At 48.8% G+C, this 26382-nt stretch overlaps 10 protein-coding genes across 28 annotated transcripts; 5 read left to right on the top strand and 5 right to left on the bottom strand.

Annotated features, from left to right (window-relative positions):
* Nucleotides 1-21: 21 nt before the first annotated feature.
* FOXG_19074 (uncharacterized protein) lies at nt 22-882 on the bottom strand (the record flags this gene model as incomplete). The annotated part of the gene is made up of 2 exons (XM_018399255.1): nt 22-741; nt 817-882. Coding segments are annotated over 2 exons (786 nt in total), but the record flags the coding sequence as incomplete, so codon positions are not given.
* Nucleotides 883-2272: 1390 nt separating this feature from the next.
* Nucleotides 2273-2757, bottom strand: FOXG_05524 (uncharacterized protein; the record flags this gene model as incomplete). The annotated part of the gene is made up of 2 exons (XM_018383878.1): nt 2273-2283; nt 2340-2757. 2 exons carry the CDS (start codon nt 2755-2757, stop codon nt 2273-2275), a joined length of 429 nt encoding a protein of 142 aa, XP_018240882.1.
* A 166-nt stretch (nt 2758-2923) lies between these two features.
* Nucleotides 2924-3965, top strand: FOXG_05523 (uncharacterized protein). The gene is made up of 2 exons (XM_018383877.1): nt 2924-3192; nt 3255-3965. Exons 1-2 carry the CDS (start codon nt 3057-3059, stop codon nt 3767-3769), a joined length of 651 nt encoding a protein of 216 aa, XP_018240881.1. The 5' UTR covers nt 2924-3056; the 3' UTR covers nt 3770-3965.
* Nucleotides 3966-4204: 239 nt separating this feature from the next.
* On the top strand, nt 4205-5916 carry FOXG_05522 (uncharacterized protein). The gene is made up of 2 exons (XM_018383876.1): nt 4205-4539; nt 4761-5916. Exons 1-2 carry the CDS (start codon nt 4403-4405, stop codon nt 5356-5358), a joined length of 735 nt encoding a protein of 244 aa, XP_018240880.1. The 5' UTR covers nt 4205-4402; the 3' UTR covers nt 5359-5916.
* Nucleotides 4615-8214, bottom strand: FOXG_05521 (STE/STE7/MEK1 protein kinase). 2 transcript variants are annotated; one of them, XM_018383874.1, is made up of 4 exons: nt 7204-8214; nt 6993-7150; nt 6408-6939; nt 4615-6356 (listed from the first exon to the last, which is right to left on the bottom strand). In XM_018383874.1, the coding sequence occupies exons 1-4, from the start codon at nt 7483-7485 to the stop codon at nt 5778-5780; spliced, it is 1551 nt and encodes a 516-aa protein (XP_018240878.1). In that variant the 5' UTR covers nt 7486-8214; the 3' UTR covers nt 4615-5777. The 2 variants fall into 2 exon arrangements, with proteins under 2 accessions (XP_018240878.1, XP_018240879.1); XM_018383875.1 differs by having other exon boundaries at nt 6408-7150.
* Nucleotides 8215-9220: 1006 nt separating this feature from the next.
* Nucleotides 9221-14876, top strand: FOXG_05520 (transcription elongation factor SPT6). The gene is made up of 4 exons (XM_018383873.1): nt 9221-9594; nt 9651-9839; nt 9904-13516; nt 13576-14876. The coding sequence occupies exons 1-4, from the start codon at nt 9430-9432 to the stop codon at nt 13827-13829; spliced, it is 4221 nt and encodes a 1406-aa protein (XP_018240877.1). The 5' UTR covers nt 9221-9429; the 3' UTR covers nt 13830-14876.
* A 1278-nt stretch (nt 14877-16154) lies between these two features.
* FOXG_05519 (uncharacterized protein) lies at nt 16155-18178 on the top strand. 6 transcript variants are annotated; one of them, XM_018383870.1, is made up of 4 exons: nt 16164-16229; nt 16357-16716; nt 17116-17272; nt 17334-18142. In XM_018383870.1, coding segments are annotated over exons 2-4 (384 nt in total). In that variant the 5' UTR covers nt 16164-16229; nt 16357-16715; the 3' UTR covers nt 17560-18142. The 6 variants fall into 6 exon arrangements, with proteins under 6 accessions (XP_018240872.1, XP_018240874.1, XP_018240873.1 ...); XM_018383869.1 differs by having other exon boundaries at nt 16185-16309; XM_018383868.1 differs by having other exon boundaries at nt 16155-16716; nt 17334-18178.
* Nucleotides 18179-18669: 491 nt separating this feature from the next.
* Nucleotides 18670-19815, top strand: FOXG_05518 (uncharacterized protein). The gene is made up of 2 exons (XM_018383866.1): nt 18670-18933; nt 18991-19815. Exons 1-2 carry the CDS (start codon nt 18897-18899, stop codon nt 19554-19556), a joined length of 603 nt encoding a protein of 200 aa, XP_018240870.1. The 5' UTR covers nt 18670-18896; the 3' UTR covers nt 19557-19815.
* On the bottom strand, nt 19665-22724 carry FOXG_05517 (cAMP-dependent protein kinase regulatory subunit). 11 transcript variants are annotated; one of them, XM_018383857.1, is made up of 5 exons: nt 22141-22709; nt 21648-21690; nt 21517-21529; nt 20817-21460; nt 19734-20765 (listed from the first exon to the last, which is right to left on the bottom strand). In XM_018383857.1, the coding sequence occupies exons 4-5, from the start codon at nt 21309-21311 to the stop codon at nt 20064-20066; spliced, it is 1197 nt and encodes a 398-aa protein (XP_018240869.1). In that variant the 5' UTR covers nt 21312-21460; nt 21517-21529; nt 21648-21690; nt 22141-22709; the 3' UTR covers nt 19734-20063. The 11 variants fall into 11 exon arrangements, with proteins under 11 accessions (XP_018240864.1, XP_018240867.1, XP_018240868.1 ...); XM_018383861.1 differs by lacking the exon at nt 21517-21529 and having other exon boundaries at nt 19665-20765; nt 22141-22724; XM_018383864.1 differs by lacking the exon at nt 21648-21690 and having other exon boundaries at nt 19665-20765; nt 22141-22724.
* A 1040-nt stretch (nt 22725-23764) lies between these two features.
* On the bottom strand, nt 23765-26378 carry FOXG_05516 (transcriptional coactivator HFI1/ADA1). 3 transcript variants are annotated; one of them, XM_018383853.1, is made up of 4 exons: nt 25864-26378; nt 25522-25808; nt 25371-25473; nt 23765-25316 (listed from the first exon to the last, which is right to left on the bottom strand). In XM_018383853.1, the coding sequence occupies exons 1-4, from the start codon at nt 26093-26095 to the stop codon at nt 24592-24594; spliced, it is 1347 nt and encodes a 448-aa protein (XP_018240857.1). In that variant the 5' UTR covers nt 26096-26378; the 3' UTR covers nt 23765-24591. The 3 variants fall into 3 exon arrangements, with proteins under 3 accessions (XP_018240857.1, XP_018240858.1, XP_018240856.1); XM_018383854.1 differs by having other exon boundaries at nt 25522-26378; XM_018383852.1 differs by having other exon boundaries at nt 23891-25316; nt 25371-25808; nt 25864-26331.
* Between the last annotated feature and the right edge of the window lie 4 nt (nt 26379-26382).

Genomic DNA, 26382 nt, shown 5'->3' with positions numbered 1-26382 from the left:
TCTCCAGACTAGCACATTAACTGTTAGAGTGCAAGTGATGCCAACAAGAAGCAATTTCAAGACCTGGACGATCTTGTCGTCGTCAAAGTAGCCTCCTTGTACGCCCTCCTCTTTGGTGATTACGGAGATGATTGCGATCGATGCCAAGGTTGAGCCGACGTTAACGAGGGGGCTGTTGAGTCTTTGCTTTACCCAACCCACAAAGCCCAGTCCTCCTCCGATGCAGATAATGAGGATCAGCACGTGAGCAGCGGCAGTCAAGCCAAGTTGGGATCTCATGGCAATTGCAATTCCCATCGACAGCATCGATATGACTTCCGCGTAAAATACAGCAACGACTGCTATAACAGTTGCCTCAAGCATAGAGCCAACAGTTCGTGCTGGGTGAAAGTAAACGGTAATGGTAGCAGAGACATGCTTTCCATCTCTGTTGCCAAGAAAGGCTGTCAAGGGTGGGAAAAAAGTACCCATACTACCAAGTACGTAGGCAAGTGTACACTTGAGAACTCCATGGCCTTCTTCAGTATGTAGCCACAGCCATGTCAAGATGAATGCAGTTTTGACGTTATGTGCGATAATGTGGATACGGTCACCAAAGGATTCAGCGGCCTCGAAGGATTGGTATTTCGGTTTCTTGTTGATATCGTCTGCAACTACTGCGTTGGTAGATGTGCTTAACGAGAACTCGGACCTCGATCGTTCGCCAGTCCTGGGAATGATAAAGGTTCCGTTCTTCAATTTCTGCCTGATGCATCAGATATCTACCCATTCTCGCTGTCATGCATGCAGGAAATTATAGAGCGAGTGATTTCGTACCGTTCGCTGGGAAGGTCGCTGTTTAGGCGGCCATGCCAGGTTGGAGGAACCTGTGGCGGAGCTCATGGCTGGTTGTTTTGATGGTACTCGTGTCTGGAGTGGTGAGACGATTGTGAGGCACGCTTCATTCTCCTAGATCTTAGAGCTCCATAAGAACAGTGGCAATCGTGGCAGTATCGGCAGCCTGTTCTGCAAAAGTCAGCCTTTTGAGAGGAATAGGCTGTCACGGTCGTGATTGTTATTTTTGCCTTCCTGGGTGTATAAAGTAGAAAGCCCAGGGACAGGTATTGTAGGTGTAAAATCGAATATATGGAAAGCAATGCAGCTTACCGAGAGTATTATAGTCTTGAAAATAAGGATGACGCTGAGCATGCATGCACCCCGGGCAGCTAGTGTGGGGCTTCGATCAGCTATCGAGACGGCCTCGTATTGGCTGTACCTCAAGCTGCCTACAAAAAGACGGGAGTAGTTTAATTACAGCTTGATTTGCAAAAGAGAAATGGATGGTAGTTGTTCCAAGCTCTTTCTTCAACGACCGACGAACAAAAGTTTTTTTTATAGTTGTATATGGCAACAATTTAGGATAATTTAGAGGTAAGCATCTCGTACTTTCCCTCCCATGCTAAGTTTTCCCATGAACAATAATGTGCGAAGATTGTCTGTTTTATCATTCAAAGGAATAGTCTAGATTTTTCCGTGGATTCCTAAACCAGGGAAACACTCTTGAAGAGATCTCTTAGCCTAATACCTAGTGGGGCTATATGCACACTTGCCGACTGCGCCCGTTGCTTAAACGCGGGCTGGCAGGACAAGCATGAGATCTCGAGGGTAACAAGGGCCAAGCAATTCCATCCAGCCATCCAAGCTCGTGGCTAGTCACAAGATCATCAGGAACGGGAAAATAGTGTCAGAGGCCTAGCACGCCTATGACTGTGGCAGAAACTAAGCAGACAAACCTGTAACGCCACTGGCGCTTGTGTATTTTTTGTTCCCTCGTGCGACTCGAAACTCGACCCTTTCGCAATGGCCATAGAGTTGGTCCCAATCATTGATCCAATGGAATAAGCACGATCCGCATCCGCTCCTCGCACCGAAAACGTTCAACTCGACTAGTTGCAATGTCTCGTCTGTCTCGTCGTAAAACACATCGAACGACAGCCCTTGCTTTAAAAGCAGCTGATCCAGCCGGTCATCCGGATCCAGATCATGTAGGATTGATTTGTGAATCGTTTGGATTCCCTCCCAGATTTGATCCACTGCTCTTGTCTGATTTTCGTGCTCTTCACAATCAAAGTGCCATGGCTTGTGCCAGCAGTATTGACTTACTGCGGAGACGGCTCCCGTCTCTGGTACACAGTAGACTCGGTATTCCCTTTCGCTCCCCATACGTTTATTGAATGGTAGAAAAGTCAAGTCGACAGTCGGACTCCCCCCTTCAAGACTCTTTAATATTCCATTACGTGCTCGCTGTGATGTGATCAAGCCAATAATTATATCCGTTGGGGAGTGAAGAGACAGCCTACCCGGTACGGCTTGACGACCATCTTTAGGTGAGCAACGATCCAAACGCATAAAGAGACCTTCGGCGGGGAAGTCGAGAGACGATAGATGCGGGATGATTTCTTCCTGGATGTCTTCTTGATATGCTCGGTTGTGTTCACCAGTGATGATCGAGGTGCCCGAAGCTGCTACGACGAGCTTGGCCTCTGCTCGTGTGAGTTTGACAATTTGTGCAACTTTTGCATCGAGGTTTCGTGTTTTTAGAACCAGGGGTAGCCATCGCTCGAAGGAGTAAGGTGCTTCTGACGGACGTGAAAGATGATTCGTGCTCTCATGTGCTGGAATTTCTTCGACGGTATGAAAGCAGGTGTTGAACTTGGTAGGCGATACATTCTGACAGTCTGATTCGACCTCTTCGTAGTTGGTTTGTGTGAGATGCATGTTTTTCGTTGCATTTCCATCCATAGTCGATTGATCACAAAGAAAGTGATCCTGCAGTGAAGGAAATTATTTCGAATGAAAATAGGTTCACTTGCGAGGTGAATTATTGACTCTGGTGTTACACCCACCATCCAACGGCCGGACGCCACTTCGACAAACCCACAGAACAAATCTAGTGTTATGAGCAGACTTCACTCGTCTCTAAAATTGAGGGTCGGGTTTCCAACGTGCATTTGAGCAGACTTCACTATTAATATTATTGTATTTGATTCATTCATTCGAAGCCCACCATAAAAAACATGGACCTTCCTGTGCTCGACTTGCAAGGAGCACCTATCCGCACTCCGGATTGTTGTCTAAGCCTTTCGTACAAATTATTCCGGAACCTAATCAACGCAATCCCCAACACCACGCCTCTGTTAGACCATGCCAAAAGTCTGGGAACCCCTTCCCTAAGGCAAGCTGTTCTTGGTATATGACTGACTAACAGCTTCCAGGAGAAACGCCAACTGTGCTTTCGATCGGAAGCGGATCCGGGCTACTGGAAGCTCTTTTCCTTGCTTATATAAACTCGCAACGCCAACGCAGTAGCTCTGATCATGCTATGGTTAACATTGAAGGAGTTGAAGTTCAGCAATTTGGTATGAGAGACCATGTCAACAGCTATCTTCCAGAACAAGCCATACACACTGTTCGTGGTAGTTGGGATGTCACTTCGAGGCTGCAGGATTCAGATGTGACAGCTCTGATGTTCGTCTATCCACGCCAACCTGCTTTAATCTCGCGATATATGAAAGTCATTGCTGAGCAGGGTCTAAAAGTCGAAGCCATTGTGTGGCTGGGGCCTATGGTCGACTGGGAGGTATTTGAGCCTTGTTTCAACACTGGACATGAAAGCTGTCAATTTGTGGTTGTTGGGAAGAAACATGGTTACGAAGTTGGACTTGATGAGTATGAATCGATGGCAGTGGCGAGGAGAACAGACTGCAGTTCTAATGAAAGACGCTTATAAAGCCGTTTGATGAGGTTCCTTAGCTAGCAGAGTTTTTCGGCAAAAGTTGAACTGATAGCTGGTATTCGTCAACATAGACGAATGGAAGAGAGTGGAAGAGGCGTTATAATAAACTCTAGAGACCTTTTAGTATACTGTATCGATGAAATGGAAATATCCATATCTCGATATGAAGAAGTACAGTGGCTTCGTTAATCAGTCCTGCCTCAGTACCTAAGTTAGTGTTGTTAAGCGGTTTGTTGTCCAAATGGTGCAGTGGTATCTGATGCTAATAAAGCATTTGTTAGATATGATTGTTCAATTGTGCCGCAATATACCGTGGCCAACAAACTATAGGTACATGTATTCGATACCTCAGGTAGGTGTAGTCCCTGGAACAGGTAGGTAACCTAAGGGAAGGTAAGAACTCTTAGCCCCGAATTCTCTCTGTCTCCACCCCAATAAGAGCGTCATCTCTGAGTCAAAGCACTCATTACCATTGCCAACTGGTCTCATTTTTATCATCGATGAGAGAAAGAAGCAAGGAGGGGGATACTCCATTGACTCCATAATTGCATATAGTTTTCCCGAGAACTCTCGACCTTGAAATCAACCTTCCTCTACTGTCCTTAAAGGCGCCTCAGGCTCAGTTCTATGCTACGCCGTTTAGTCTCGATCATGAATTCATCACATCCGAAGCGATTCATGCCACTGAAGAAGGGCAAGCATAGCTTTCCTGCCGGCACCCCCAGTCTTCGAGGAGTGGTCTTCGACATGGATGGCACCCTTTGGTAAGATCTGCACTCACTCTACTCTTATTTTGTGGCTCGGAAATTTCCCGCACATAACCTTGACTCACATATCTCCTACAAACGAATACTTGATGATATTCTTTGTTCCGCTATCCGATGTGGTTGAAACACATAGAAGATGGTTCATCTTAGCATACATACTATTCTCAACATATTAAGAGAAGTTGGTACAACGAACGCATCGCTAACCCAGTATATAGCGAGCCTCAAACATACATGTTCAAGGAAATGAGAGATGTTTTAGGAATTACAAAAACAACAGACATACTCGAACACATTGATACTCTCCCGAAACCCGAACAAGGGACTGCCCTTGAGTCTATCCGCAATATTGAGCGCGAAGCCATGAAGACCCAGACTCCTCAACCAGGTCTGATGACCCTCATGGCGTACCTCGACGCCAATGCCATCCCCAAGGCGATATGCACACGCAACTTTGATGTCCCTGTTCAGAATCTTATGGAGAAGTTTCTCGAAGGCTCTCGCTTTCATCCCATCGTGACGCGAGACTTCCGCCCCCCCAAACCTGATCCTGCCGGTATCCTGCACATCGCCAAGAACTGGGGCTTACACGGCGAATCTGGCGAGGGTGACGCCAGTGGTCTTATCATGGTGGGCGACTCTATCGATGACATGACCGCAGGCAGAAAGGCTGGCGCGGCTACTGTATTGCTCGTGAATGACGTAAATCGAGCATTGGCTGAACATGCCCATACTGATCTGGTCATTACTACGCTGGATGAGCTCGTTGATATCCTTGAACAAGGCTTTGTGGGAAGAGACGCCGGCACAGAATAGCAAGAAGTCGACGCGAGCCCTTGTCAGCTCACAAATGTCAATCACAACTTGTCACACCTCTTTTCGCCGGTGTTTGATCTCACGGTGCCAACTCAACCGCGAATTGATTTAATTTAGGTTTCCTACATGGGCCCGGTTTCTGTACATGACTCTCCTCCACACTAGACACAGCAGATAGACTCTCGGGAATCGAGATCAACAGATCTTCGCCTCCTCAAATCTAAACCAGGTCCTTGGGATTTGAAGACGGTATAATGAAGTGATTTAAGTGTAGTGATCTAGCCAGAGACCACTGCAGGTTTCAAAACAGTGCGCCGAGGTATGCTAAATGATCTTCAGGGTTAGGCCGCTGTCCCAATATTTTCGGCAAGGTTATCCCGGGAGATGAAGCTTCAGGGAACAATTCGAAAAACGTAGCCTTAAGATATGTTATATCCAGGGTTAGGTGGCAACCCAAACGTTGCCTGTCTCCGATTCTCCCTTCGTAGCTCATCAGGAGTCTCTTTTCGAGGTGGCGGAGGGGGGAGAGGTCCGCCTGGGGGTGCTGGTCGAACAGGTAAGCTGAAGGTAGCAGCGTTCGCGCTCACAGGACCAGCACTGTCAGGATAGCCTGAAACCTTGGGAATAGAATTCGTGGTGACAACCCTGGGTCCAAGTCCGGGGTGCGCCGAAGCTGGCGTGCGTGAAGAAGGGTATCCGTTGCGAGGCGGTGATCGGCTCTGGCCAGAGCCATACTGATCACGAGGGGAAATAATACCAGCGCCGCCGATTGGGATCTCACCAGAAGTGGGAGTGTGAGAGCGTTCTTCGGGTTGGGCCGATGCCTGTGCCTGCTGGGACTGGGTGGGTGAGTCACTTGAGCGCAGAAGATCCTGGGTTGCAGGAGAGAGCTGAGGCGCCAGGTGGGATTTTCTATTATCACGCTCCATCATACCGACAGCCCACTCTCTGAGATCAACTGGAGTACGCTTGGCGGCTTGTACGAAGTGGTCACGGTCCTGACAACATTAGCACATGTCAAAACAAACAAGATTGGAAATCTTTCTTACGAATAGCTCCTGGGGGGTTGGTCGGCGTTCAGGTTCCTTGTAAAGACACTTCTGAATCATATCGTCCAGAATGCTAGGGAAAGCATCACTCTTTGGAAGCTTGGGAGCCGGTTCGTGAACAATCTGTTGAAGCAAATCCAGAATACCCGCGGGAGCGCAATCGCCATCTGAGAGTTGCTCACTGGCAGCAAAAGGAAATTTGCCAATAGCAAGTTCCATGATGCTCAGACCAAAACTCCAGACATCTGACTTGACCGTGTACTTCTCACCCTGAATTCTTTCGGGTGCCATGTAAGTGGAAGTTCCGACAAAGGTGTCAGCGATAGAATTGACAAGCTCGCCAGAAACACCAAAATCGCAAAGCTTGATCGAACCCCTCGAGTTAACGAGAATATTGGATGGCTTAATATCACGATGCATGATGTGGTGCTTTGTGTAAAGGTATGTCAGACCACCAAGAGTCGCTTCTGCAATTTTACCCAGAACATCGACTCGAACGGGGCCAAAAACTCTCGAGACTCGATCAAGAGAACTGGTCTAGTGTCAGCTATCATATCGCCATGGATGTACCCATATCAAACTAACCCCACATCCATGTATTCCATACACATTATAACATCGTTATTTGGGGTTAAGAAAGCACCGTAGAATGTCACGATGTAGTCAGAGTGGCAGCCGTGCATAATCTGGAGTTCTCGAACAATTCGCTTCCGTATTTCTCGCTTGGCCTCCACATGAATAACCTGCCAGGTAGGTTAACACAAAACCCCTTAATTCAGTGACACAAAATACAGACCTTGCGAGCCATGACAGTTCCCGTTGTTAGGTGCTTCACTTTGCTGACCGTACCACCGTTACCAGATCCCAACTCCTTAAGAATTTCGAGATCCTCGGGTCTTAGGTCCAACTTGTATTCGATACCGATCTCCAACTGTTCATCCTTACCTGCATCTTGGCTTCCGCTGTACTCATGATGGTTGGTTTCGGCGGTTGGTGGGGGTCGAGGGGCAGCCGCTTTGAGTGCAAGTCCTTTGACGTTCTTGCGTTTCATAGAGCGTGGAGCAAATGGGTCGGCCATTCTGGAGAGTAGAGCGCGAAATTCAGCTCGGTTGATGAAAGAGGCTCGAAAAACTGAAGGCAAGCTGAGTGCTGCAAAAGCCGAAGATTTAATCGGGCTGGTCTTATCGTGTAGTGACTGACAACGGGTGGACGGCTTCCGATGCTTAGAACAGAGGAGTCACCGCACCAGGCCGCAAAGAATATCGATCCGGCCGAGCAGTCGTAAGAGTTGCTCGTGGTATCCAAGCTTGAATGGACGCAGTTCAGGTGAAGCGTCTTGTCCTTGCCTACCGCCGAGATGATGCGAGCGCTGGCAGACGTTAATTTCGGGCCGTAGCGAGAGGTCCAGATTCTATCGCTAAGAATCAAGGTCGTTGATGGCGATGATAAAAAAAACACAGAGAAACCTTTCGACCAGAGTTGATCGTGGTTTATCAGGGGCGTCTATGCAAAGCGTCGCTGAAGATTGCGAATGGGGGGTTTGTCCCAGTCCCTTTCACAGCTTCTGGCTGGTTAGGCGCGGACAGTGGAGGGCGGGGTCTAGCCAGCGACAACGTGACGGGAGTGGCTGGAGTTGCGCTCTGAGGGAGTTGGAGGCGCAACAAACCACAAAAGGAAGACAGAGCTGGGCGGTAAAACGAGATGGGGGAAAGGGGGGAACGGGAGAATTTGGCGAGGAGATGTGATCACGACTTTTTAAAACCATGAAGAGTGTAAGGAGTTACAGCAACTGCGTGTCGGATTTGAAATTATGTACCTGAAGTCTAGTGGGCCATTCATTCGCCATAAGGGGACACCATGGAGTACAGACACGGAGGCCAGCATCCATTATCCATTAATACGGAGTAATTATGGTACATCTCCCTACGAGGCGAGGCCTGAGCCTGAGTTCAACGTCCAGGAGGCGCGATGCCCTGTCTGTCTGGGTACCTTATGTAGGAACCTAGGCTAGGCTAGGATGGCCACTGGCCAAATTCTCGGAACTTGAGACACTTCACGCCTCGAGCTCCGTACAGTTATCGATTCATAATCGTGATAAGATAGTGGTCGTCGGTTGTTTGTGATAAATCATTAGTCCAGACTAATACGACACAATTCCATACTCGGCTCAGGTGTTCTGAACCTATAAAGCATCTCTTGAATATTTTAGATCAGTCACAATATCGCTCGCCCTGGATACTATAGAAGTGCACAAAGCTCTGACATTGTAGTCTGAAGGCAGCATATATCCAACCCCGATTATAGGCGAACCTTCAATACCTCACAAGAATTTGCAATGGTCTGATCTTAAGAAAGGAAAAATCCCCAACCCCGCAGGATATTTATGGCGACATTTAGAGAAGAATAAAAGGGTGATTAAAATAGGGGTCTCATGGTATGGGATACAAAAGTAAACGAAGCATGAGAACAGAAGATGAATCAGACACCGGGCGATTCAAACATGTTTAACACTTGGACCACTAGCCAGCACAGTACGAGGTAGGGGTGAAGTTCGAACGGCAAACATACGAACATACCTGCATGCCTAGTGGGTGGTCAAAGTATGCCAAAATAAAAAAATAAAAAAAATGATAATGCTGTTAATGGCCAAAAAGTCTGCGATCAGTCGAGCTGTATCCGAGTTCCTTACCTGAGGTAGGTAGGAGTGGAGTTGGCGGTTCCTGTTCAATCACCCGCTTGTCGGAAGCGGATTATTATGCCACCGCTCTCGCATCCTTGCCAGTCGCGACAAGGCTGCACGTGTAGCTCTGCAGCGCATCGCCAAAAAATCCTAAATACCTAAAGCTTTCCAACAAAAGCACAAATCATAATTCCCTTTTCTTGTCGTCCTTTTATCTATAACGAAAAGCCTCGAGATTCCAAATACTCGCTCTTTCGAAATTTTCTCGAACTCGAATCACCGACAACTACAGCAGACAAAGAAAGCTTTGTTGCCTGCTTGGCAGCATCGCAAGCCGCCAAGATGAGCAACAGTATGCGCGACTTGATTTCCGGCGAGGCCGAACTTGATGACGAGGAAGAGGATGAGTCTTTTGATGAGGGTGGTGAGGAGCGCAGACGAAAGGCTGCCGTGGAAGACTCTAGTGAGGAGGAGGAAGATGACGACGATGAGGAAGAGGCTCGCAAGGTTGGTACCGTCATAAACTATGCGCAACGACACGCTCCCTAACTCCTTACTTTCAGGTCCGAGAAGGCTTTATTGTTGATGAGGATGAGGACGAGGAGGAAGGCGGCGAGTCAGATGGCGATGTGCGCCCCGTTCACAAACGAAAGCGAAAACATCGCGACCGTGAAGAGGAGGAGCAGCTTGATGAAGAAGATTTGGATCTCATCGGCGAGCAATTCGGCGAGCGTCCCAAGCCCCAAACACAGGTGAGTTTCCCCTGACGCTACTTAAACTACCATGACCTAGTAGCACCCCTAACTTCGTATTTAGTCCAAGTTCAAGCGCCTCAAGCGTGGTTACCGCGACGAAGAACGGGGAAACCAACGCCGTGGCCTGGACGATATCTTCTCGGACGAGGATGAAGACGCAGGCGAGCAGCGACCGTACGGCAGATCATACCGCCAAGCCGACGAGTTCGACGATTTCATCGAAGAGGATTTCCCCGAAGACCCCGAGGAATTAGAACAACAACGAGAAGATGCGGAGGTTGCTCGCCCCAGAGATCGCGTTATTGGAAATATCACCGATACTGGTAATCTCGATAAGGATGCCTTAGACGATATGGAGGCCATCTTCGGTAATGGCGAAGACTACGATTGGGCGCTGCAAATGGAAGAGGAGGAGGAAGATCGTGAAAGAGAGGAACAGGCCATTGAGCTGAAGGACGTGTTCGAGCCGTCGCAACTTAAAGAGAAGCTCTTGACCGACGAAGATAACGAGATTCGTTTCACCGACGAGCCCGAGCGATTTCAACTCGACCGGAAGAGCTTCAAGACCCTTCAGCTTACTGCAGAGCAGTTTAGGGAGGAGGCAAGGTGGATCACAAACCAGTTGTGGCCAAAGAAAGGTTTGGCGGCCGACCTCCAGATCCCATTCGGCAAAGCTGTTGGCAAGGTCCTCGAATTCTTCATTGTTGACGAAGTTGAGGTGCCTTATGTGTTCCAGCACCGCAAAGACTACCTGCTTCACACCAGAAAGACGAGGAACCCGAATCGTGATGACCCTGATGCGCCAGAATACGTCATCAGTGCAGACAAGCTCTTGAATCAAGACGACCTTTGGAAGATTTTGGAATTGGACATCAAGTTTCGTTCTTTTGTGGACAAGAGAAATGCTCTCGAGAAGACTTTTGAAAATCTCAAAGGATTGGCAATTCACGACACGATTGTGGAGGAGATGATTCCAGAGGCGACCACGATGGAAGAACTTCAAGATTTGCAAGACTATTTGCAGTTCCAGTACGGTCCACAGCTCAAGGACCTCGCTGCTATGGCTGGAAACCTCTCATTAACAAAACGGCCGGGCTCAAAATCGAACTTGCTTGAACGAGTCCGCCAAGGCAAGGCCTATAGCTTCGTCCGTGCTTATGGAATCTCAGCGGATCAGCTTGCCAAGAACGCCCTGCGACATGGAAAGAAGATCACTCCTGATGATGACGCTCAATATCCCATGGACCTGGCTGACAGTTTGGTTGACGACAACTTCGACACAGGCGACCAAGTTATCAACGCAGCTCGACAGATGTACTCGGAAGAATTGTTTGCAAGCCCAAGGATGCGCAAACATTTTCGAAATTCGTACTACCAAGCTGCTGAGATCAGCTGTCGACGAACTGAGAAGGGCCTACGTAGAATCGATGATTCTCACCCATACTATGAGATCAAGTATTTGCAAAACCAAGCCATTGCTGATCTAGTCCACCAACCAGAGCTTTTCCTCAAGATGATGAAGGCCGAGGAGGAAGGCCTTGTCACTATCAAGCTTGATATGCCAGCCCGATATGACTTCCGGAGACAACTTTATCAGGAGTTCGAGTCTGAGAACTTCAGTGACCGGGCCGAACAGTGGCGAGAGGAGCGCAAGAAAGTACTTGATCTTGCATACCCCAAACTCGAAAGGATTATTGCAAAGAATGTCAAAGAAGTCATTCGAACTTTCTGCCAAGATGAGGTACTCAAGATGTGTCGAGAAGAATATGCAAAACGGCTCGATCAGGCACCCTACAAGCCCAAGGGCATGATACTGGGCACTACGCCTCGTGTCCTAGTTCTCTCCAATGGCATGGCCGATCCTGCCCGCGATCCTATCTGCTGGGCATGGGTTGAGGAAGATGGCCGTGTGATTGAGCAAGGAAAGCTTGGGAACCTTGCCAGAGATGAGCGCCAACGAGAAGAGTTCGAGGAGCTGGTCAAGCGTCGTCGACCCGATGTGATTGGTGTTAGCGGTTGGTCTGCTGAGACGACTAAGCTGGTACGTGACTTGGAGAGCCTTGTCAACGAGAAGGGCCTCATGGGCCCTGAGTTTGAGGACCCAGACACCAATGACTATCGAACAGAGCCACTGGAGGTTGTGGTGGTCAATGATGAGGTCGCTCGTTTGTACAAGGATAGCCCTCGTGCACTTGCTGAGCACCCAAGTCTGAATCCTGTGACGAGGTACTGTGTTGCTCTGGCGCGATATATGCAGAACCCTATGAAGGAATATGCTGCTCTCGGCAAAGACGTTGCCTCCATTTCTTACCACCCTTGCCAAAACCTTCTCCCACCTGACAAACTGGCCAAATACCTCGACTCCGCCATGGTTGACATGGTCAACCTCTGCGGTGTTGATATCAACGAGGCCATGAACGATTCCTATACCGCCAACCTTCTTCCTTACGTGTCTGGATTGGGTCCCCGCAAAGCAACAAGCGTCATCAAGGCCATCAACGCCAATGGCGGTGCTGTAGGCACAAGGGATGAACTCGTGGGTGATCCAGATAGCGGCAAGCTTCCCGTTGTTGGCCCCAGGGTTTGGAACAACTGCGCAAGCTTTCTGTTTATCGAATACGAGGCCACAAATCCTGCTTCGGACCCCCTAGACAACACACGAGTTCATCCTGAAGATTATGAGCTCGGACGTAAAATGGCTGCCGATGCTCTTGAGCTTGATGAAGAGGATGTCAAAGCCGAAACTGACGAGAATGGACCCGGAGCGATCGTCCGCAAGCTGTTCAAGCAGGATGAACAAGACAAGGTCAACGAGCTAGTCCTGGAAGAGTATGCAGAGCAATTGGAGAGAAACTACAGCCAGCGCAAGCGAGCTACGTTGGAGACAATTCGTGCCGAACTCCAGGCGCCCTACGAAGAACTTCGACGGAATTTTGCCCTCCTGTCAGCATCCGAGATCTTCACCATGTTCACTGGTGAGACCAAGCAGACTCTATGCGAAGGCATGATTGTACCCATCAATGTTCGGGTTGTGAAGGATGACTTCGCCATTGTTAAGCTCGACTGTGGTATCGAAGGCCGTATTGAGGGTCATGAAGTCAGCCATCGTTCGTCCATCAAGGATGCCCTGACCTCTGGACAAACGACGCAGGCAAAGATTTTGGACATCAATTATAAAGACTTTATGGCCAAGCTATCAATGCGGGATGAAACCCTACGTATTCCGTACAAGCGCCCGATCAACCTCGGTCGAGATGGGTGGGACTACGCCCTTGAAGCAGCAGATAAAGAGGAGCTGCGAGAAAAGGACAAGACCACCGGACGAACCCAGCGTGTTGTCAAGCACCCCAATTTCAAACCATTCAATGGCCTGCAAGCAGAAGAATATCTGGGATCGCAGCCCAACGGGGAGGTTATCATTCGACCCTCATCCAAGGGTAACGATCATCTGGCAGTGACCTGGAAGGTCGCGGACGGTGTTTACCAACACATTGACGTCCTGGAGATGCAGAAAGAAACAGAATTCTCGGTCGGCAAGCTGCTGCGCGTGGGCGGCAAATATACGTACACTGACCTGGACGAACTGATCGTGGAGCACGTCAAGGCCATGGCGCGGAAAGTGGAGGAACTGATGCGACACGATAAGTATCAGAACCGATCCCGGGGAGAGACGGGTAAGTTTCCACACACCCTGATGCTCACAGACAAGATATGATGCTAACGATAGATGTAGAAAAATGGCTTACGACGTACATCGACGCCAATCCCAACCGATCGGCTTACGCGTTCTGCATCGACACGAAGCATCCTGGATACTTTTGGTTGTGCTTCAAGGCCAGTAGGTCGGCCAGGGTGATTGCATTGCCGGTGCGCGCGATTCCACAGGGCTTTGAGCTCAAGGGGTATCAATATCCTGATATGCGAGCGCTATGCAACGGATTTAAGCTGCGTTATCAGAATGAGTTCTCCAAGATGGGTCACCGGTAGGAAATGGGGGCCTATTCTTGTAATATGCACTGGTGATATGCTGAGAGGGGGAGGGAGAAATTTATTTGTTTGATTACGCAGAATGGGCATTTTCTGGGACGAGGATGACGCTACAATTGTATCATTGAGGCGCAAGTCGACGATATTTCTTTATTAAATAAGCAAAGGGGTTGTATTAGACGTCGTCTCGATACGGCGAGGGAGGGGGAAAAAACCAGCAATTAAGAGAAGCCAATTTGACGTGTGCTTGATGAGTCTCAATGTATAAGCAACCCAGCCATATGAGACAACCCGGGCTTCAATGTTAACTGATCTGTGTTGATAGCGAATGATCTAGTCTAGGCATCCATGATAACCCCGTTGCCGCGAGTGAAAAATCCATTGGGGAAGTTCCCGGACAAGCTACCTGATAGGAGGATCTTGCTCGGTCACGCCAAAAATGAGATAATACTATGTATAGTATTGATCCCAGCGGTTTAAGGACACCTCCTCCGGTCTATTCATGGTGGCAGTACGTGGAGAAGCGAGTTATTCAAGACTCCCGCCCTTGTAATTTTGTAGACTTCTTTCGAACTCGACCAGTCCTATGCTAAATGTCAGAGTAAAACGCCGAAAAAGATCTCTTCTTATGATGGGTGCATGACCAAGTCTAGGCAATACTAAGATACGTAACAAAATATTCATTGGGTCTTTGTTATCTAATTTACATTGTCATAACCTTCATCATATTGCTAGGTACACAGAGCTGGTTATCGCTCCTTCGTCCCCCTTAGTGATTCTTGATGGCCTGTGAAGAAGTTGGCCTTGTTTGGCATTACGACAATAAAATGGAGCAGTGGGGAAGGTCACAAGACCTCAAACCTGAGTCTTTGGCGGCGTTTCTAGAATCAGGAGGATCCTGCTCAGGGTTTCCATTCGGGTCATGAGTAGCGATCTGGATATCGAAACCCTCTCAAGTATGCTGAAAACGGATTAAAGTCACCGATAAGCGTTGAAAAGAGCTCTGAATTCGATTGGCGCCTGCGATTGGCGGGTTTCGGTGGTATATAGAATGGGCCGATGAGAAGGGGTCATGTGCTCTTCAGCTTCGTGTTGGCACTAAGTCAGTCCTTGTAAGATCCATTGATCGCTGGTGGCTGAGTCGAGCAGACACGAGGTCGGGGCGGTATCGGAGACGGTATAATCAAACCTGGAATACCATTTCCCCTAAGCCTGATTTTTTGAGCCTCATGATTTCCTCTAGGGATGAACGTATAATCTTTCAGCCGTATATGGTGGGGCTGAGTCCAACGTAAGGTGTCATGGCTCCCTATTGTATGATTGTATGTGAACCATGGTTATCTAAAGGCGGGGTATCGCAGCGCATATCTTTCAATAGAAAGATTCTGTGTGCCATTCCCCCTGTCCAATAAGCTTTTCTTGCCCATCGCCACAAGCCATTACCATCTACTATGGATGGTATAATATCACTTTCAGCGGAAGACAAGCCGCCGGTACCTGCGTGTCTTACCGGCTTACCCCAGATCTGGTCCCATAATTATAAGCGGGATTGTCACTTATGACTTTGTGGGTCAAGCCGCCAACCTCTGGGGCCAGCCAAAAAGCCAAGAAAGAGTCAAAGACTAATAAGACCTGTACTGATTGTAGAAACATGGATGCCGATATCAATTGCATTGACACTGGACCGTGAGGTCAGTCCCATGCCAAGAAGTTGTTATACCTCAAGGACGGTGATAATCCAATTCAGACCATCGAGAATCGAGGTTCACGAATTTAGGGACCTTGCATTTCAGCATCAGTAGGTTTCAATTCTATTAGTGTTTGCGGAAACCTAATGGTGTTCCCAGAAAAGACTCAAAAGCACTGGAGCACATAGCATGACCCCTCTTCGCTTTGAGAGGTTAGAGGAGGCCAGGGGCCGAATTCAATTCCACGCATTGATCGGGAGAGATGGCACAGAGAGCGACATCATGATGGAATTGAATAGGTACTTTTCATGTCTGTTACGTTCAGTTGGAGTCTCACTTGAGATCAGATAGTTTCTCTGCCAGTCCACTAGGTTCCTTCGCAAATGGAATGCTGGAAGCTGTCCCCCGCAGTAGGTTGTAACGTGCTTTAAGCTGTAGCTACATAGTACGTTAAACTGTAGCTTGGTAGGTGTTGTTGGACCACGGACAGAGTTCGGCCAGCGGCTGCTTGCGCATGGTCACGCGATAGGCGGTCGGGGTGGGACATGCGAGGCCCACTTATTGGTATCCATCAGTACAACGGAGGTAGAGAGGTGGGTCCTTGCACTGGGTGAATCTGCAGGCCTGGCCTTTCCATGATGGACCATGATGAGGCAAGGTCAATCAAGTCCGTTCATGAGCTGACCCCCTCCGCCTCTCGTCTTTGTTCTCCGTAAATCGCAATTGTCCAATTGAGAGCCTGCCGTCCTTTGGGGAGCTGCCGTAGCTTCCCCTCGTGTAAAATGATGCTGGGTAGGCGGGAAGGAGCATCGGACTGCAATGAGCTGATTGGATACAAGGTGATGCCATCACACATCGTCCCTCGCGTGACTCTCGGGATATAAAGGCAAGGCCCCTTTCCAAACAAGCAGGTTCCTAGATCACAGATAAATTCTCTTGCTTCGTCTTGAATCAAAAGTTTTACACACTGGAAATCCTGCTATCACAATCCCCTTTTCTCTTACGCAATATTTCACTCATACACAACCATCCCCTCATCTCAACTCATCTGAGTCCTAACCCTCTGAGTCCTTGACAACCTACCTACTCGGAGACTCGACACCACCTCTTTCTATTCCACGCCAGCTCACGCATCCTAACTCGACCGCGTGTTATCGAATCGCCTGGAGCCAGTTCTGAAATATCTCCATTGTTCACAAGTGAGTTTCTCAAATCCTTCGCAGTCTTCTCGTTTCTCGCCTACTCTACCTGCTTCCCCCTCTCTCCGTATAGCGACGTATATACACGGAGTACTTTGGCACCCCGCACCTGGCGTAGCTTAGGTAGACTCCAGAGGCATGCTCATGTTCACTGGCGAGTGCCGTTGGTGACGTTTGGCCCGTCCAATCCGTTTAAAAGCAGATGAGCTCCCCTTCCAATGCTCGCGTACCTCAACCCCTCCTTCCATCATTCATCATCCCGATCATCATTTTACATCTTTCATCTCGCCATACCATCACAATTTCACCTCTTCTTCATATCGCCTTCACATAAAATCCAAAAGTCAGCCTATGACCACTTCCTTGTCTTGCCATGGTACTAACAGGTACTGCTCACAGTGACCCGATCTCACAAGGCCAACGACCGTGACCACAAGGGTATTGCCGAGGGAACCGCACTCCCCACGGAAACTGTCCCTCGTTTCTTTGGTAAGAACGGTTTTGCCGATGTCGACCCAAAGAAGGTGAAGAAAGACGGCTCTGGTCGAGGCAACTGGTATGTTAGCCCAATGCACCCCCATGTCGCCGTCTCCACATTTCACTTACACGACCTGCAGGGGAACCGTCAACGACGACATCGCTGACGAACAATTCACCTTTACAAACACCAGACGCCGCTCCAACAGCAGCAGCTTCTCTCACCACGTGAGCGACCTCAAGACCAAGTTTGAGGTCAATGAGCCCGAGCCGGTCTTCGAGGAGTCACTTCATGGCCCTGAGGAAGAAGACCACGAGGATCTCTCGAAGACCGACTCTTCCGAGAGCGGTCGGTCCTCATCCTAATTAGATTATCGAGTCCTTACCAAGAGATTGGTAGTCACTGCTTGCTGTCATATATACGATGGCAGGGGCATCTTTGAGGGTTCACATGTATTGGAATTGCGACGCGAGCTTGATCTTTGCTTTACAACTACGAAACGACACAAGACTAAACGAATGAAATAACAGAAACCAAACTGCCTTGTGGTGGGGTCACCGGATGAAATGTCTTGGGGAATATGGAAAGGGATATCGGCGGAATTGTTGAAACCCTCGTGACTTACTCAGATCTCTACGTGGATCATGCATGGCTTGATGACCGCCTGCGAAAGTAGTCTTTTCCAGCGGAACGATGTATTACTGTATAACTATCCTACCTTTCGCACCGAAGCGAACAACAAGGCTGCTTGTGGCCGAAATTAGGCACAGTTAATATTACCAGATGCCTTTTCAATTTGAACAGCTTAAGTGACGGGAAGGAGTCTTACCACGCGTTCAACTCCTACATAAAAGAATATTAAATTACCAAGCTCTTATTCGATTAACGAGCACATAAATTCTCAACTTGATTGTGCAGTGTCGGTCACCACTTTGTTCATCGATTATCAGGTTTGTAGTAATGCCATGAAAGCAAAACACCCAGTGCCGCTTACAACATATCTAGCACTGGGAGCAGCCTTTTGTGCTCGAGCGTGCTGAGTTTTACGCAGGGTCAAATTCTGGTACAACTCACTCGCTTCGGTAATTATTAGGACGAGATACTGGTTGGTGAGAGTACTAAGGAGCCAAGTAATACGACAAAAAGCAGTTGATAGACATGTGCTTTTATAATATCCTCCTGCGTTATGGCTGTAGACCTCAAGAAAGCCTCGAACATAGGAATGACCGGGTTTTCTATCATGCATATATTTGTAACATAAGTTCGGCTTGGTGGCGTTGACGTCGTTGTTCCTATCTCTGCTGCACTTTACTTGCCGTTCATCGGTGGAGTGCGACTCCATTACCATCCCGATTCAGCATGATTAAGCCAGTAAACAAACTTACATGGGGCAAGCTATCCCCGCATGTTGCACTGCTAAGCTCAGCCACCAAGGCTGATCGAACAGACCGGATAAGGCTACTTCATGGTCCGTGCTTACTCATAATTTGTGCAAGTTTGTGGCTGCAAGGCTATGATCGCAATTGTATCTCAGATATCTGCCTGTACAAAATTACCATTTCCGCTCAAAGCTAGATACTGTTCCTGAGTCGGAAAGAGCTGGAGAACAAATCATATATACAAACTGGTGTCCTCTTCTCAAGTGATTCACCACTTTCAGTCGGCCTGAGTTGACGAGGCGCACCGCGACACACAACTCAAGATGCCCATTCCTCCAGCGTACCACGAATCCCTTCCTTGTAAGTGTCATGCTCTTCAAGTCTCCCTTACTCATTCCTTTGCTAAATGGCCTCTAGATGTTGACCAGGAACCGAACCTGGAAGCTCTGGCCGCAGCCCGTGACCTTATCGCTGCCGAAGCATCTTCTCAACCTCCCCTGCCGACTTCCAATCCAGAACCCTCCTTCACGCCCGCCATGATAGCCGAGCTTGAGCGCGTCTCCAAATCCACGCCACTTGCACCGCTCGATTTAAGCCGCTACGAGGCTCCTTCTCCTAGCGCCCCTCCAGCGACCGCCCTGCCTGCTGCCGCTATCGCACATAGCTACCTCTCCTCACGTCTCACAAACCTCGAGCTTCTGGAGAAGTGGGGAAAGAACGCTTGGCTCTTAGGGAACCATGGACTCGAGGCAGAGCTCCAGGTACTGGAGCGTGAGCTTGCAGCCGTTAAGCGTGAAATCGACATCGTGAACCTAGAGAGGCAGAAGAGGCAGAACGCTGTAGGGGCTGAGATCAAGACACTGGATGATACTTGGCGCACTGGCGTCGGCCGGGTGCTAGAGACTGAGGTTGCGGTTGAAGAACTTCGGAGGAAGATTCGGGAGGAGCTCACGCGGAGGGCCACAGACGATCAGGGGCAGTAACTAGTACGCTTAACATGGAACATGTAGAGGCAGTCCGATCGGTTTGTAGGATTTTCCTCATTAACTCAGGCGTTTTGATACCAAAATTGTCTTTTCAAGCTTCGGTTTAGAATCTTTAAAGGAAGCCACACAGACTAAAGTCTAACGGATTTCCTCTAATTTAACAGATTGGTCGTCAATGGTTACTTCTAATCTCAATCTCGTTGCCTTTTACTGCTCATGGTGTGGAGAGATATAGAATAATGATATTGATGTCAACCAAGGTCTCTGATCACTAGCAATACTTGTCTCAGGGAAGCGAAGGTGGTAGAAAACCTCACAAAACGCCATGTCAAAGTTAATTCCTCCGTCGTTCATTTCTCAATCCAACCCTAGGCGCATCGCCATCAACATTTACACCCGACCAGCACGAGGCAAACCCAACAGCACTACTAAGGCCAGTGATGGGGATTCCCGGCGTGTCCAACAAACCTCAGTTTCATGCTTTCATATATCCTCCCTATTGACTTAGCCGGTGTGGAGAGGATCCATCTCTTCGACACCGGTTGCAACACCCTGATACTTGGTCCTTCGTAAGATGCCCTCTACAGGGCCCAGAAGTCGCTGGAAAGCGTTCTTACCCAGGCTACCAACCTTGACTGGAGACGTGGCAACGATACTAGCTGCTCGCGGGGCGTCATTAAGCAGGGCAAGCTCGCCGAAGTAATCACCCTTCTTGTAATGGCGAACCTTGTTGTCAGGCTGTCCAATGTAGGCATCTGCTTCACCACTCTCCAGAAGGTAGAATGCATGGCCGGGGTCTCCTTCGTTGATGATGACCTCGCCTGCTGCAAATTTCTTTGTTTCAAGGGCATCGGCAATTTTGGAGCGCTCGTATGGGTTCAAACTTGCAAGAAGTGGAACTTCCTCAAGGAAGCTCTCATACATGCGTCTCCGAGCGAAGGTCGACTCCATAAGAATACGGCGGAAGGTAACACGATCGAGTGCCCATACAGTGCAACCGGACTCAGCTGAGACAACAGTCGCAGCTCGAGGTGCATTGTACATCAGTGCCAGTTCTCCGAACGAACCACCAGCCTGAATGTTGCCGACTTGGTTACCCATGCCATCCGGACCGGGTTGAAGCGAGCCAGTAGGATTGACATATACGTCGAAAGATCCCTTCTCGACGACATAAAAATAATCCCCCGCATCGCCCTGGCTAATAACCTACAGCATCTTGTCAGCATTCCGATTCAACGTCGTGTATGCACTACTCACCTTGATACCTTTAGCTGGTATCGGCTTTTCAACAAGAGCACCCAGAATCTGAGCGCTCTGTTCATCCTCGAGGTGGCTGAAAAGGAAGTTTCCTTCAATAGCACGTTTAAGACGCTCAAGCTGGTCCGCAGACTTCTCGTGAAAAGGCGGTGACCAATTGTCATATGAATCAGCACTTGGCTTCAGAGATTCGGCAGAAACTGATGTTCGGCGACCAAAATTGTACTGAGCAGGGTAGCTATCGGGGTTTGGGAGGTTACGCGATGGAGGAGGTGCCTCAGCTGAAGAGTCTCCTCCAAAACCACCACCGAAAGGGCCAGAGAACATGGAGGCGGAGTTTGGCGAAGACCCAAATCGAGGGTTTGTAGGAGATGTGATGGTATCGTTCTCCTCTTCTTCGGCAACAGCATGGATTGCAGTGTTCGTCCTCTTTCCCCTGTCCGTTCCAAAAGGGTTGCTGTTCTCCCCAAAGGGGCTGGAAAAGGGCCCAGACATGATTTAGAGTTGAAACAAAGTTTGTTTTCTTCAGATGTGTTCTGAAGCTATCGACATATAGCCAGAGAATCGATCCCTGCCGAGTATCGAAGGTCGACGCAGGTGAGGGGTATCGCGGGGCGAATGAGAGGTTACTCGTCGTCAATTATCTATTTTCGGGTTTCGTTAGCTTCCCAGTTTTGAAAATGTTTACCATAGAAAATACATCGAGTAATGGGCTAAGGTCGTCAAAGGTCAATGATTGGAACCAAAAGCGAACAAGGGATGTGCGTAGGAAATGAAGAGATAATAGTAAGTGGCAACGTGGTGCTTCACAGGAATGATGTCTTGACTTACAGCTACTGAGGCGCTCTTATGGCTAAATCAACAGGTAGACAAGCTTGTAGGAGTGTCAGAGAGAGCTGCAGCTGAAGCTAGGAACGAACATCAATGGCATCTGGACGACAAGGGATGTTGCGTACAGGAAAAGTCCCGGGGGGCATGCGCTAGAGGTGAAGCTGGACGTGGGCTGCAATCCACGCTTGTAAAGTGACGTGTTGTGGCGGGGCCTAAGATCAAGACCCTGGTGCATAGCCCATGCACAGATCAAAGAAATGAAGCTACGGAGGACAAGATGAAGGGGATGGTGAAACGTTGAAATGAACTCGAATTGGGGGGATGGGTGCAACGGCAGAGCTTGGGTATCAATTAATACGTGCAGAGCCGGCCATCCTCAACGATTTCTCGTTGAATAGAGTGCCCAGACAGCTCTAAGCGCACAGCTCTTGTGACCAAATTTCCATTGCAGGTGGGAAAGGGTAGGACAGGAAGAAACAGGCTTATCACTCACGTTGAATCCTGGTAACTAGACCCTTCAACCTGAGATATGATCAAGCAGGATGACGATATCCTGTAGGGCTCTATAGATCAGGGGACCAGGCGCGGTACAAGGGCCCAATTCTTGATATAATACGAGACCAGAGAAAATCAAAAGGCGACAGGAATCTCGCGAATCAAGGTGGATGTCGAGCAGCTTTGGAGATTCACGATGTCGTAATGTTGAGAGGGATGATGAAGGGGTCGGGAAGAGGTGATGAGCAAGGTGAGTGGGGTTCTGTTGCTCCAATCCCCGCCTCGTCGTCAAAGAGACTGATGGCGATGGAGGAAGTTGAAGATACAAAGGATGAAGAGCTTAGCAGATGCGGGTGTTGAGAAAACGAGCTACGAAAGGAACGGCAACGCGAGGCAGGATGAGCGAATTCAGGAAAAGATGAATAAAGTCAGGTGGACAAGGAAAGACAACAGATGAGTTATTGTCTCCTGTCGTAGCGCGGGCATGTAAAGTAAGGTAGGTAGGTAGCTAGGCCGGTAAGGTAGAGCAGATAGATCCCAGCGCAGAGAGAGAAGGAGCTTCTCTAGTCAAACCCAAAGACCTGACCAACGGAATGGGGAGAAGTGGGGATGATTGGGAGCTGGGAGATGGTTGCCGTCAGGGAAGCTTTCTAGAAAGATGTGCACGGACCTGTTAAGGGCTCGGGCTTCTCAGGCGCTTGTTCTACAGACACTTCTGCTGCTCTTCGGTGCAGCTCCCGAACTGGGAAGAATCCAAGCTTCCTCTTTCAATGAAAGGATTGGATGGACTGTGTAGATTTTGTCCTACTGTGCGTGCCGATTCTTTATGGTCTATCATGACATCGCCGAGAAACCTTTTCTTGGAGTGGATCTGGAGGTGATTGATTGCATCCATCCATCATGCTTTCCCTCCTCTCGACACCTTAATGACCTACAAAGGCTGCCTGCCTAAGGTAGGTAGGTACCAACCCAAGAGACGAAGCACATAGCCACAAATCCAGAATAGCTTTCTCCAATACTAATAGAAACTGATGATTTGTGTTAGCTTTTGTCAGTGCTCGTCACTTATGATGGGTTTTAAGAGTCGATGGCTGCACCAGGTTGTATCTGTTTTTTTCTCTTTCTTTCTTCACAAGCTCAGAAGCTGGTTTCCTGGCTTGGTGTTAGTTAGCAAGGCTTCTGAGCTGACGCCTTTATTTCCCGAAAGCAAAACAACACAGGGGCTTAGGAACTCGGAGCCCCGCCGCGTTCATCTCTTTCCATCTACGGGCGACTCTGGCATGCAATGAAGATGCTGGTTCTTCGCTAGTACTTAGCCACCTAACAATCCCGACGTTTCTTGTTCCCACCCACGGTGGGCAATAGAGAATTGCATGGCAGGGATGCATGCTAAGAAGTTTCGTTAGGTTTGAACGCTACCGTTCTTTGCTTGGTCCTATGCAAACATCATTCAAGGCCAATATATTGATTAAAGCGTCAATTTGGCTCTGGCAGTTCGTTAAGGTGCATTTCCCGACAAAGTTCTCTCATTCCGATGAACTCAGTAGCAAGGATTCCAACTAACATGCTACGACACTTACCTTTTTTATCACTATTGTTCATTCCCAGCAAGGTTCTATTCGCTTAGATTAATAAGGTAATGACTTCTTCATAGACCAACTGACAACAATCTCTGAACTCTCATTTAAAGGGCATTCAATGACTTCATTCGATTTCAACCCCTTTTGGGCCAACTATAAGGCCTCCAGCTGCTAACCTAACACGACAAAACGAGTGGCCCTCAAGCCATCATTGATAGGTACTTAGCGGTTTCTTCTTTACTCTCATCGAGCTACTCGGGTATCGTTCCTGTAATGATAAAAGTACAAAAATCCCACCGCCTCCCCTACGTCCCCATTACTCCAGTCCGCGGCAAGCTTTCGTTGCCTCTTGATAGTATGCTGTATAGGGGTGACTTTCAACCCTACAGAGCGATAGAAATACATACAATATGAACACCATGAAAACGAGTCTTCCACGACCGCAACCCAAATGAAGAAGCAAAAATGAGATCAGCCAAAACCCCCTGCGCCAAAGATAAAGCCGTCCGATTATATGCATTCGTCTGAACCTTGATTCCGAGCTGTTGTACTGAATCACGACTCTCTTCGTCAAACGCCGGCTCCTTGCACGCCTTGTTTGCCTTACCCGTACTTTCTTATTAGCATATTCCTTTCCCCCTTGGTTGTAACGCCAGTCTGCGCTTCTCGCAGCCAGACGATGACGCTTCGCTTATATATATATATGCGAAATCGGCTCGATGAGTTGGGTCCTTTTGCTTCTGGTATCGACGCTGTCCACCCTGTTGCATGCAGATGAGCTGGACTCAGCATGGATGTAACGTCTGGCATTGTCCACCTTCCACCTCCACGTTAGTCAAGTCGAGATTTTCAGCTTCGTCGGACACGTCTCAAGACCCTGCCGCAAGGCACGAGTCCAATATGCCATCCAGCATATCGGCATCCTGACTTTCCGCACCTTCCCACCATGCTTCCGTGTCTATATCCATGGCATCAGGGTAACCATTCGCAAGCTCAAAAACATGTCCTCCGTTTGCCTCTGAATCATGTTTCTCGTCTGTATAGGCTTCAGGTGGTTGATCACACACCCAGGTATAGTCATCCCAATTCTCCAGCTCCCCTTCCCGGTATCCGTATATAACCTGTGTCATCAACACAGGGAACTGTGCCATGCCTGTGTCCGCCATCTCTAAGGACAGACGAAGATCGGACATCCCCAAAGGGCCTCTTTCGCTCGCAGCCCTGGATTCAATCGGCAAAAGCCCGCTCTTGTCTCTGGAGATTTCGCCTCGTATCGCTGCTTCTTCTTCGTATTCCAGCTGTCGCTTGTACTTGTGCGTTTGAATCCATGTCGTCCCGACGCCAAACCCAGCACTACCTGATTCGCCAGGCCCATTACTCCTCGTGCGGCTGAAGACCTGCGTAAGGACCTCCTTGATAAAAGTTTCCACAGCCACCGACAGAAACTGGGGAGCATCCACTGTGTGCCCATTGACCAGTCCTGCCTCGTAGCAAGAGGGTAGCATTCGGCCGGAGATCATATTGATATCAGGGAATTCGCCAGATTCGACCGCCAAAGGTTGAGCATAACGTTTTCGAATTTCTAAGTCGAAATCTTGCACTTTGTTAGAGCTTTGCCAAAGTAAAAGGGTTTCGATAGAATACATACTCATGTTGTTTATGCCTCCTACTGTCGGGGTGGCATCTGTTACTGTAGAAAGTTTGCGACGTGTGTCTGCAAAGATGTTGGATATGCTCTCATGAGGATCCCACTTGTTACTGGTCAGCAGTTGGATACGAGGCGGCATGGAGACACTGACATCGTTCTGGACCAAATCTTTGATGCGCCTGCGGTCTCGGGTTGGCAATTGCATTACATCTCCCTTCAACCTCCGCTCCGTAGCATCCCCAGATACTGGCTTGGTCCCTGTCGTCGCCGCAGGCTTATCGTTGGCGCTGACCCAGGGTGCCAGCCCTTGATCGGGCATCTCCCGAGTAACATTTCCGTATATGGCAGCAATGAGATTATTGTGTAGGTGTTCCTTGTCCCCTGGGCCTGCGAGGATAGGGTCTATTCGTTCAGAATATTCGGTCTGATTTAAGCGTCCTAAAGATATGTGAGCAATCGCGCATGTGTATTTGATAGATGTCGTAGCATCTACCTATCAGGAACTCGGTCGTTGATTCTTTATATATTGCCCATTTCTCGTTGCCAATGGCAGCCTTGAGCGCAGTATACAGCGGTTCGAGATCAATTCGGGCAGGAATGATCTGACTAGACTTTGCTATCTTTGGCGCACCAGAGATAGTCCCAGCAAGTGTCTTGTTGGATAAAATAGGCGTCGAGAGGCTGACGGATGGACGGCTCAAAGCCGCGGGGTCGATGTCTGGCATCTTGATAGGAGTTGAATAAGCGACAGCGTCGCGTGCGACAAAATAGCGCGGCGCGGCGCGATAAAAAGACACATGAGTTGGATGAAACGAACGGGTGCTTTGATGCGATCACTATGGTGACATTAAGCTGATGAAAAAGGCATGTTGCGTCGTGTAAGTTGATGGGCGACTCGTTCTGCTGTTGACGTGAGGTTAAAGGTGAATGGATGGTTTCGAGTGTAGTTGGTTTTTTGCCGCGAGCACACCCAGCCAGGGATATATCAGTGCATTGTTAAGGTTTTTTGTAC

Source organism: Fusarium oxysporum, chromosome 7 (genome assembly GCF_000149955.1).
Source record: "Fusarium oxysporum f. sp. lycopersici 4287 chromosome 7, whole genome shotgun sequence".
Taxonomy (NCBI): Eukaryota; Fungi; Ascomycota; class Sordariomycetes; order Hypocreales; family Nectriaceae; genus Fusarium; species Fusarium oxysporum.
The sequence above is the reverse complement of the archived record's forward strand: the minus strand, read 5'-3'. Positions and strand labels throughout refer to the sequence as shown.

Excerpts from the sequence above, each read along its gene's own strand:
- FOXG_05520 (XM_018383873.1), top strand. The coding sequence starts at position 9,430 with ATGAGCAACAGTATGCGCGACTTGATTTCCGGCGAGGCCGAACTTGAT. Across the intron at positions 9,595-9,650 it reads ATGAGGAAGAGGCTCGCAAG|GTCCGAGAAGGCTTTATTGT; the intron begins GTTGGTACCGTC and ends CCTTACTTTCAG. Across the intron at positions 13,517-13,575 it reads CCGATCCCGGGGAGAGACGG|AAAAATGGCTTACGACGTAC; the intron begins GTAAGTTTCCAC and ends CGATAGATGTAG.
- FOXG_05517 (XM_018383861.1), bottom strand. The coding sequence starts at position 21,311 with ATGTCTGGGCCCTTTTCCAGCCCCTTTGGGGAGAACAGCAACCCTTTT. Across the intron at positions 20,766-20,816 it reads TACCAGCTAAAGGTATCAAG|GTTATTAGCCAGGGCGATGC; the intron begins GTGAGTAGTGCA and ends AAGATGCTGTAG.
- FOXG_05522 (XM_018383876.1), top strand. The coding sequence starts at position 4,403 with ATGCTACGCCGTTTAGTCTCGATCATGAATTCATCACATCCGAAGCGA. Across the intron at positions 4,540-4,760 it reads GACATGGATGGCACCCTTTG|CGAGCCTCAAACATACATGT; the intron begins GTAAGATCTGCA and ends CCCAGTATATAG.
- FOXG_05521 (XM_018383874.1), bottom strand. The coding sequence starts at position 7,485 with ATGGCCGACCCATTTGCTCCACGCTCTATGAAACGCAAGAACGTCAAA. Across the intron at positions 7,151-7,203 it reads GAACTGTCATGGCTCGCAAG|GTTATTCATGTGGAGGCCAA; the intron begins GTCTGTATTTTG and ends CCTACCTGGCAG. Across the intron at positions 6,357-6,407 it reads CAACCCCCCAGGAGCTATTC|GACCGTGACCACTTCGTACA; the intron begins GTAAGAAAGATT and ends TAATGTTGTCAG.
- FOXG_05516 (XM_018383852.1), bottom strand. The coding sequence starts at position 26,095 with ATGCCAGACATCGACCCCGCGGCTTTGAGCCGTCCATCCGTCAGCCTC. Across the intron at positions 25,809-25,863 it reads AACGACCGAGTTCCTGATAG|GACGCTTAAATCAGACCGAA; the intron begins GTAGATGCTACG and ends ACATATCTTTAG. Across the intron at positions 25,317-25,370 it reads AGGAGGCATAAACAACATGA|ATTTCGACTTAGAAATTCGA; the intron begins GTATGTATTCTA and ends ACAAAGTGCAAG.
- FOXG_05518 (XM_018383866.1), top strand. The coding sequence starts at position 18,897 with ATGCCCATTCCTCCAGCGTACCACGAATCCCTTCCTT. Across the intron at positions 18,934-18,990 it reads GTACCACGAATCCCTTCCTT|ATGTTGACCAGGAACCGAAC; the intron begins GTAAGTGTCATG and ends AATGGCCTCTAG.
- FOXG_05523 (XM_018383877.1), top strand. The coding sequence starts at position 3,057 with ATGGACCTTCCTGTGCTCGACTTGCAAGGAGCACCTATCCGCACTCCG. Across the intron at positions 3,193-3,254 it reads TCTGTTAGACCATGCCAAAA|GAGAAACGCCAACTGTGCTT; the intron begins GTCTGGGAACCC and ends AACAGCTTCCAG.
- FOXG_05519 (XM_018383868.1), top strand. Across the intron at positions 17,273-17,333 it reads GGCTCTGGTCGAGGCAACTG|GGGAACCGTCAACGACGACA; the intron begins GTATGTTAGCCC and ends CACGACCTGCAG.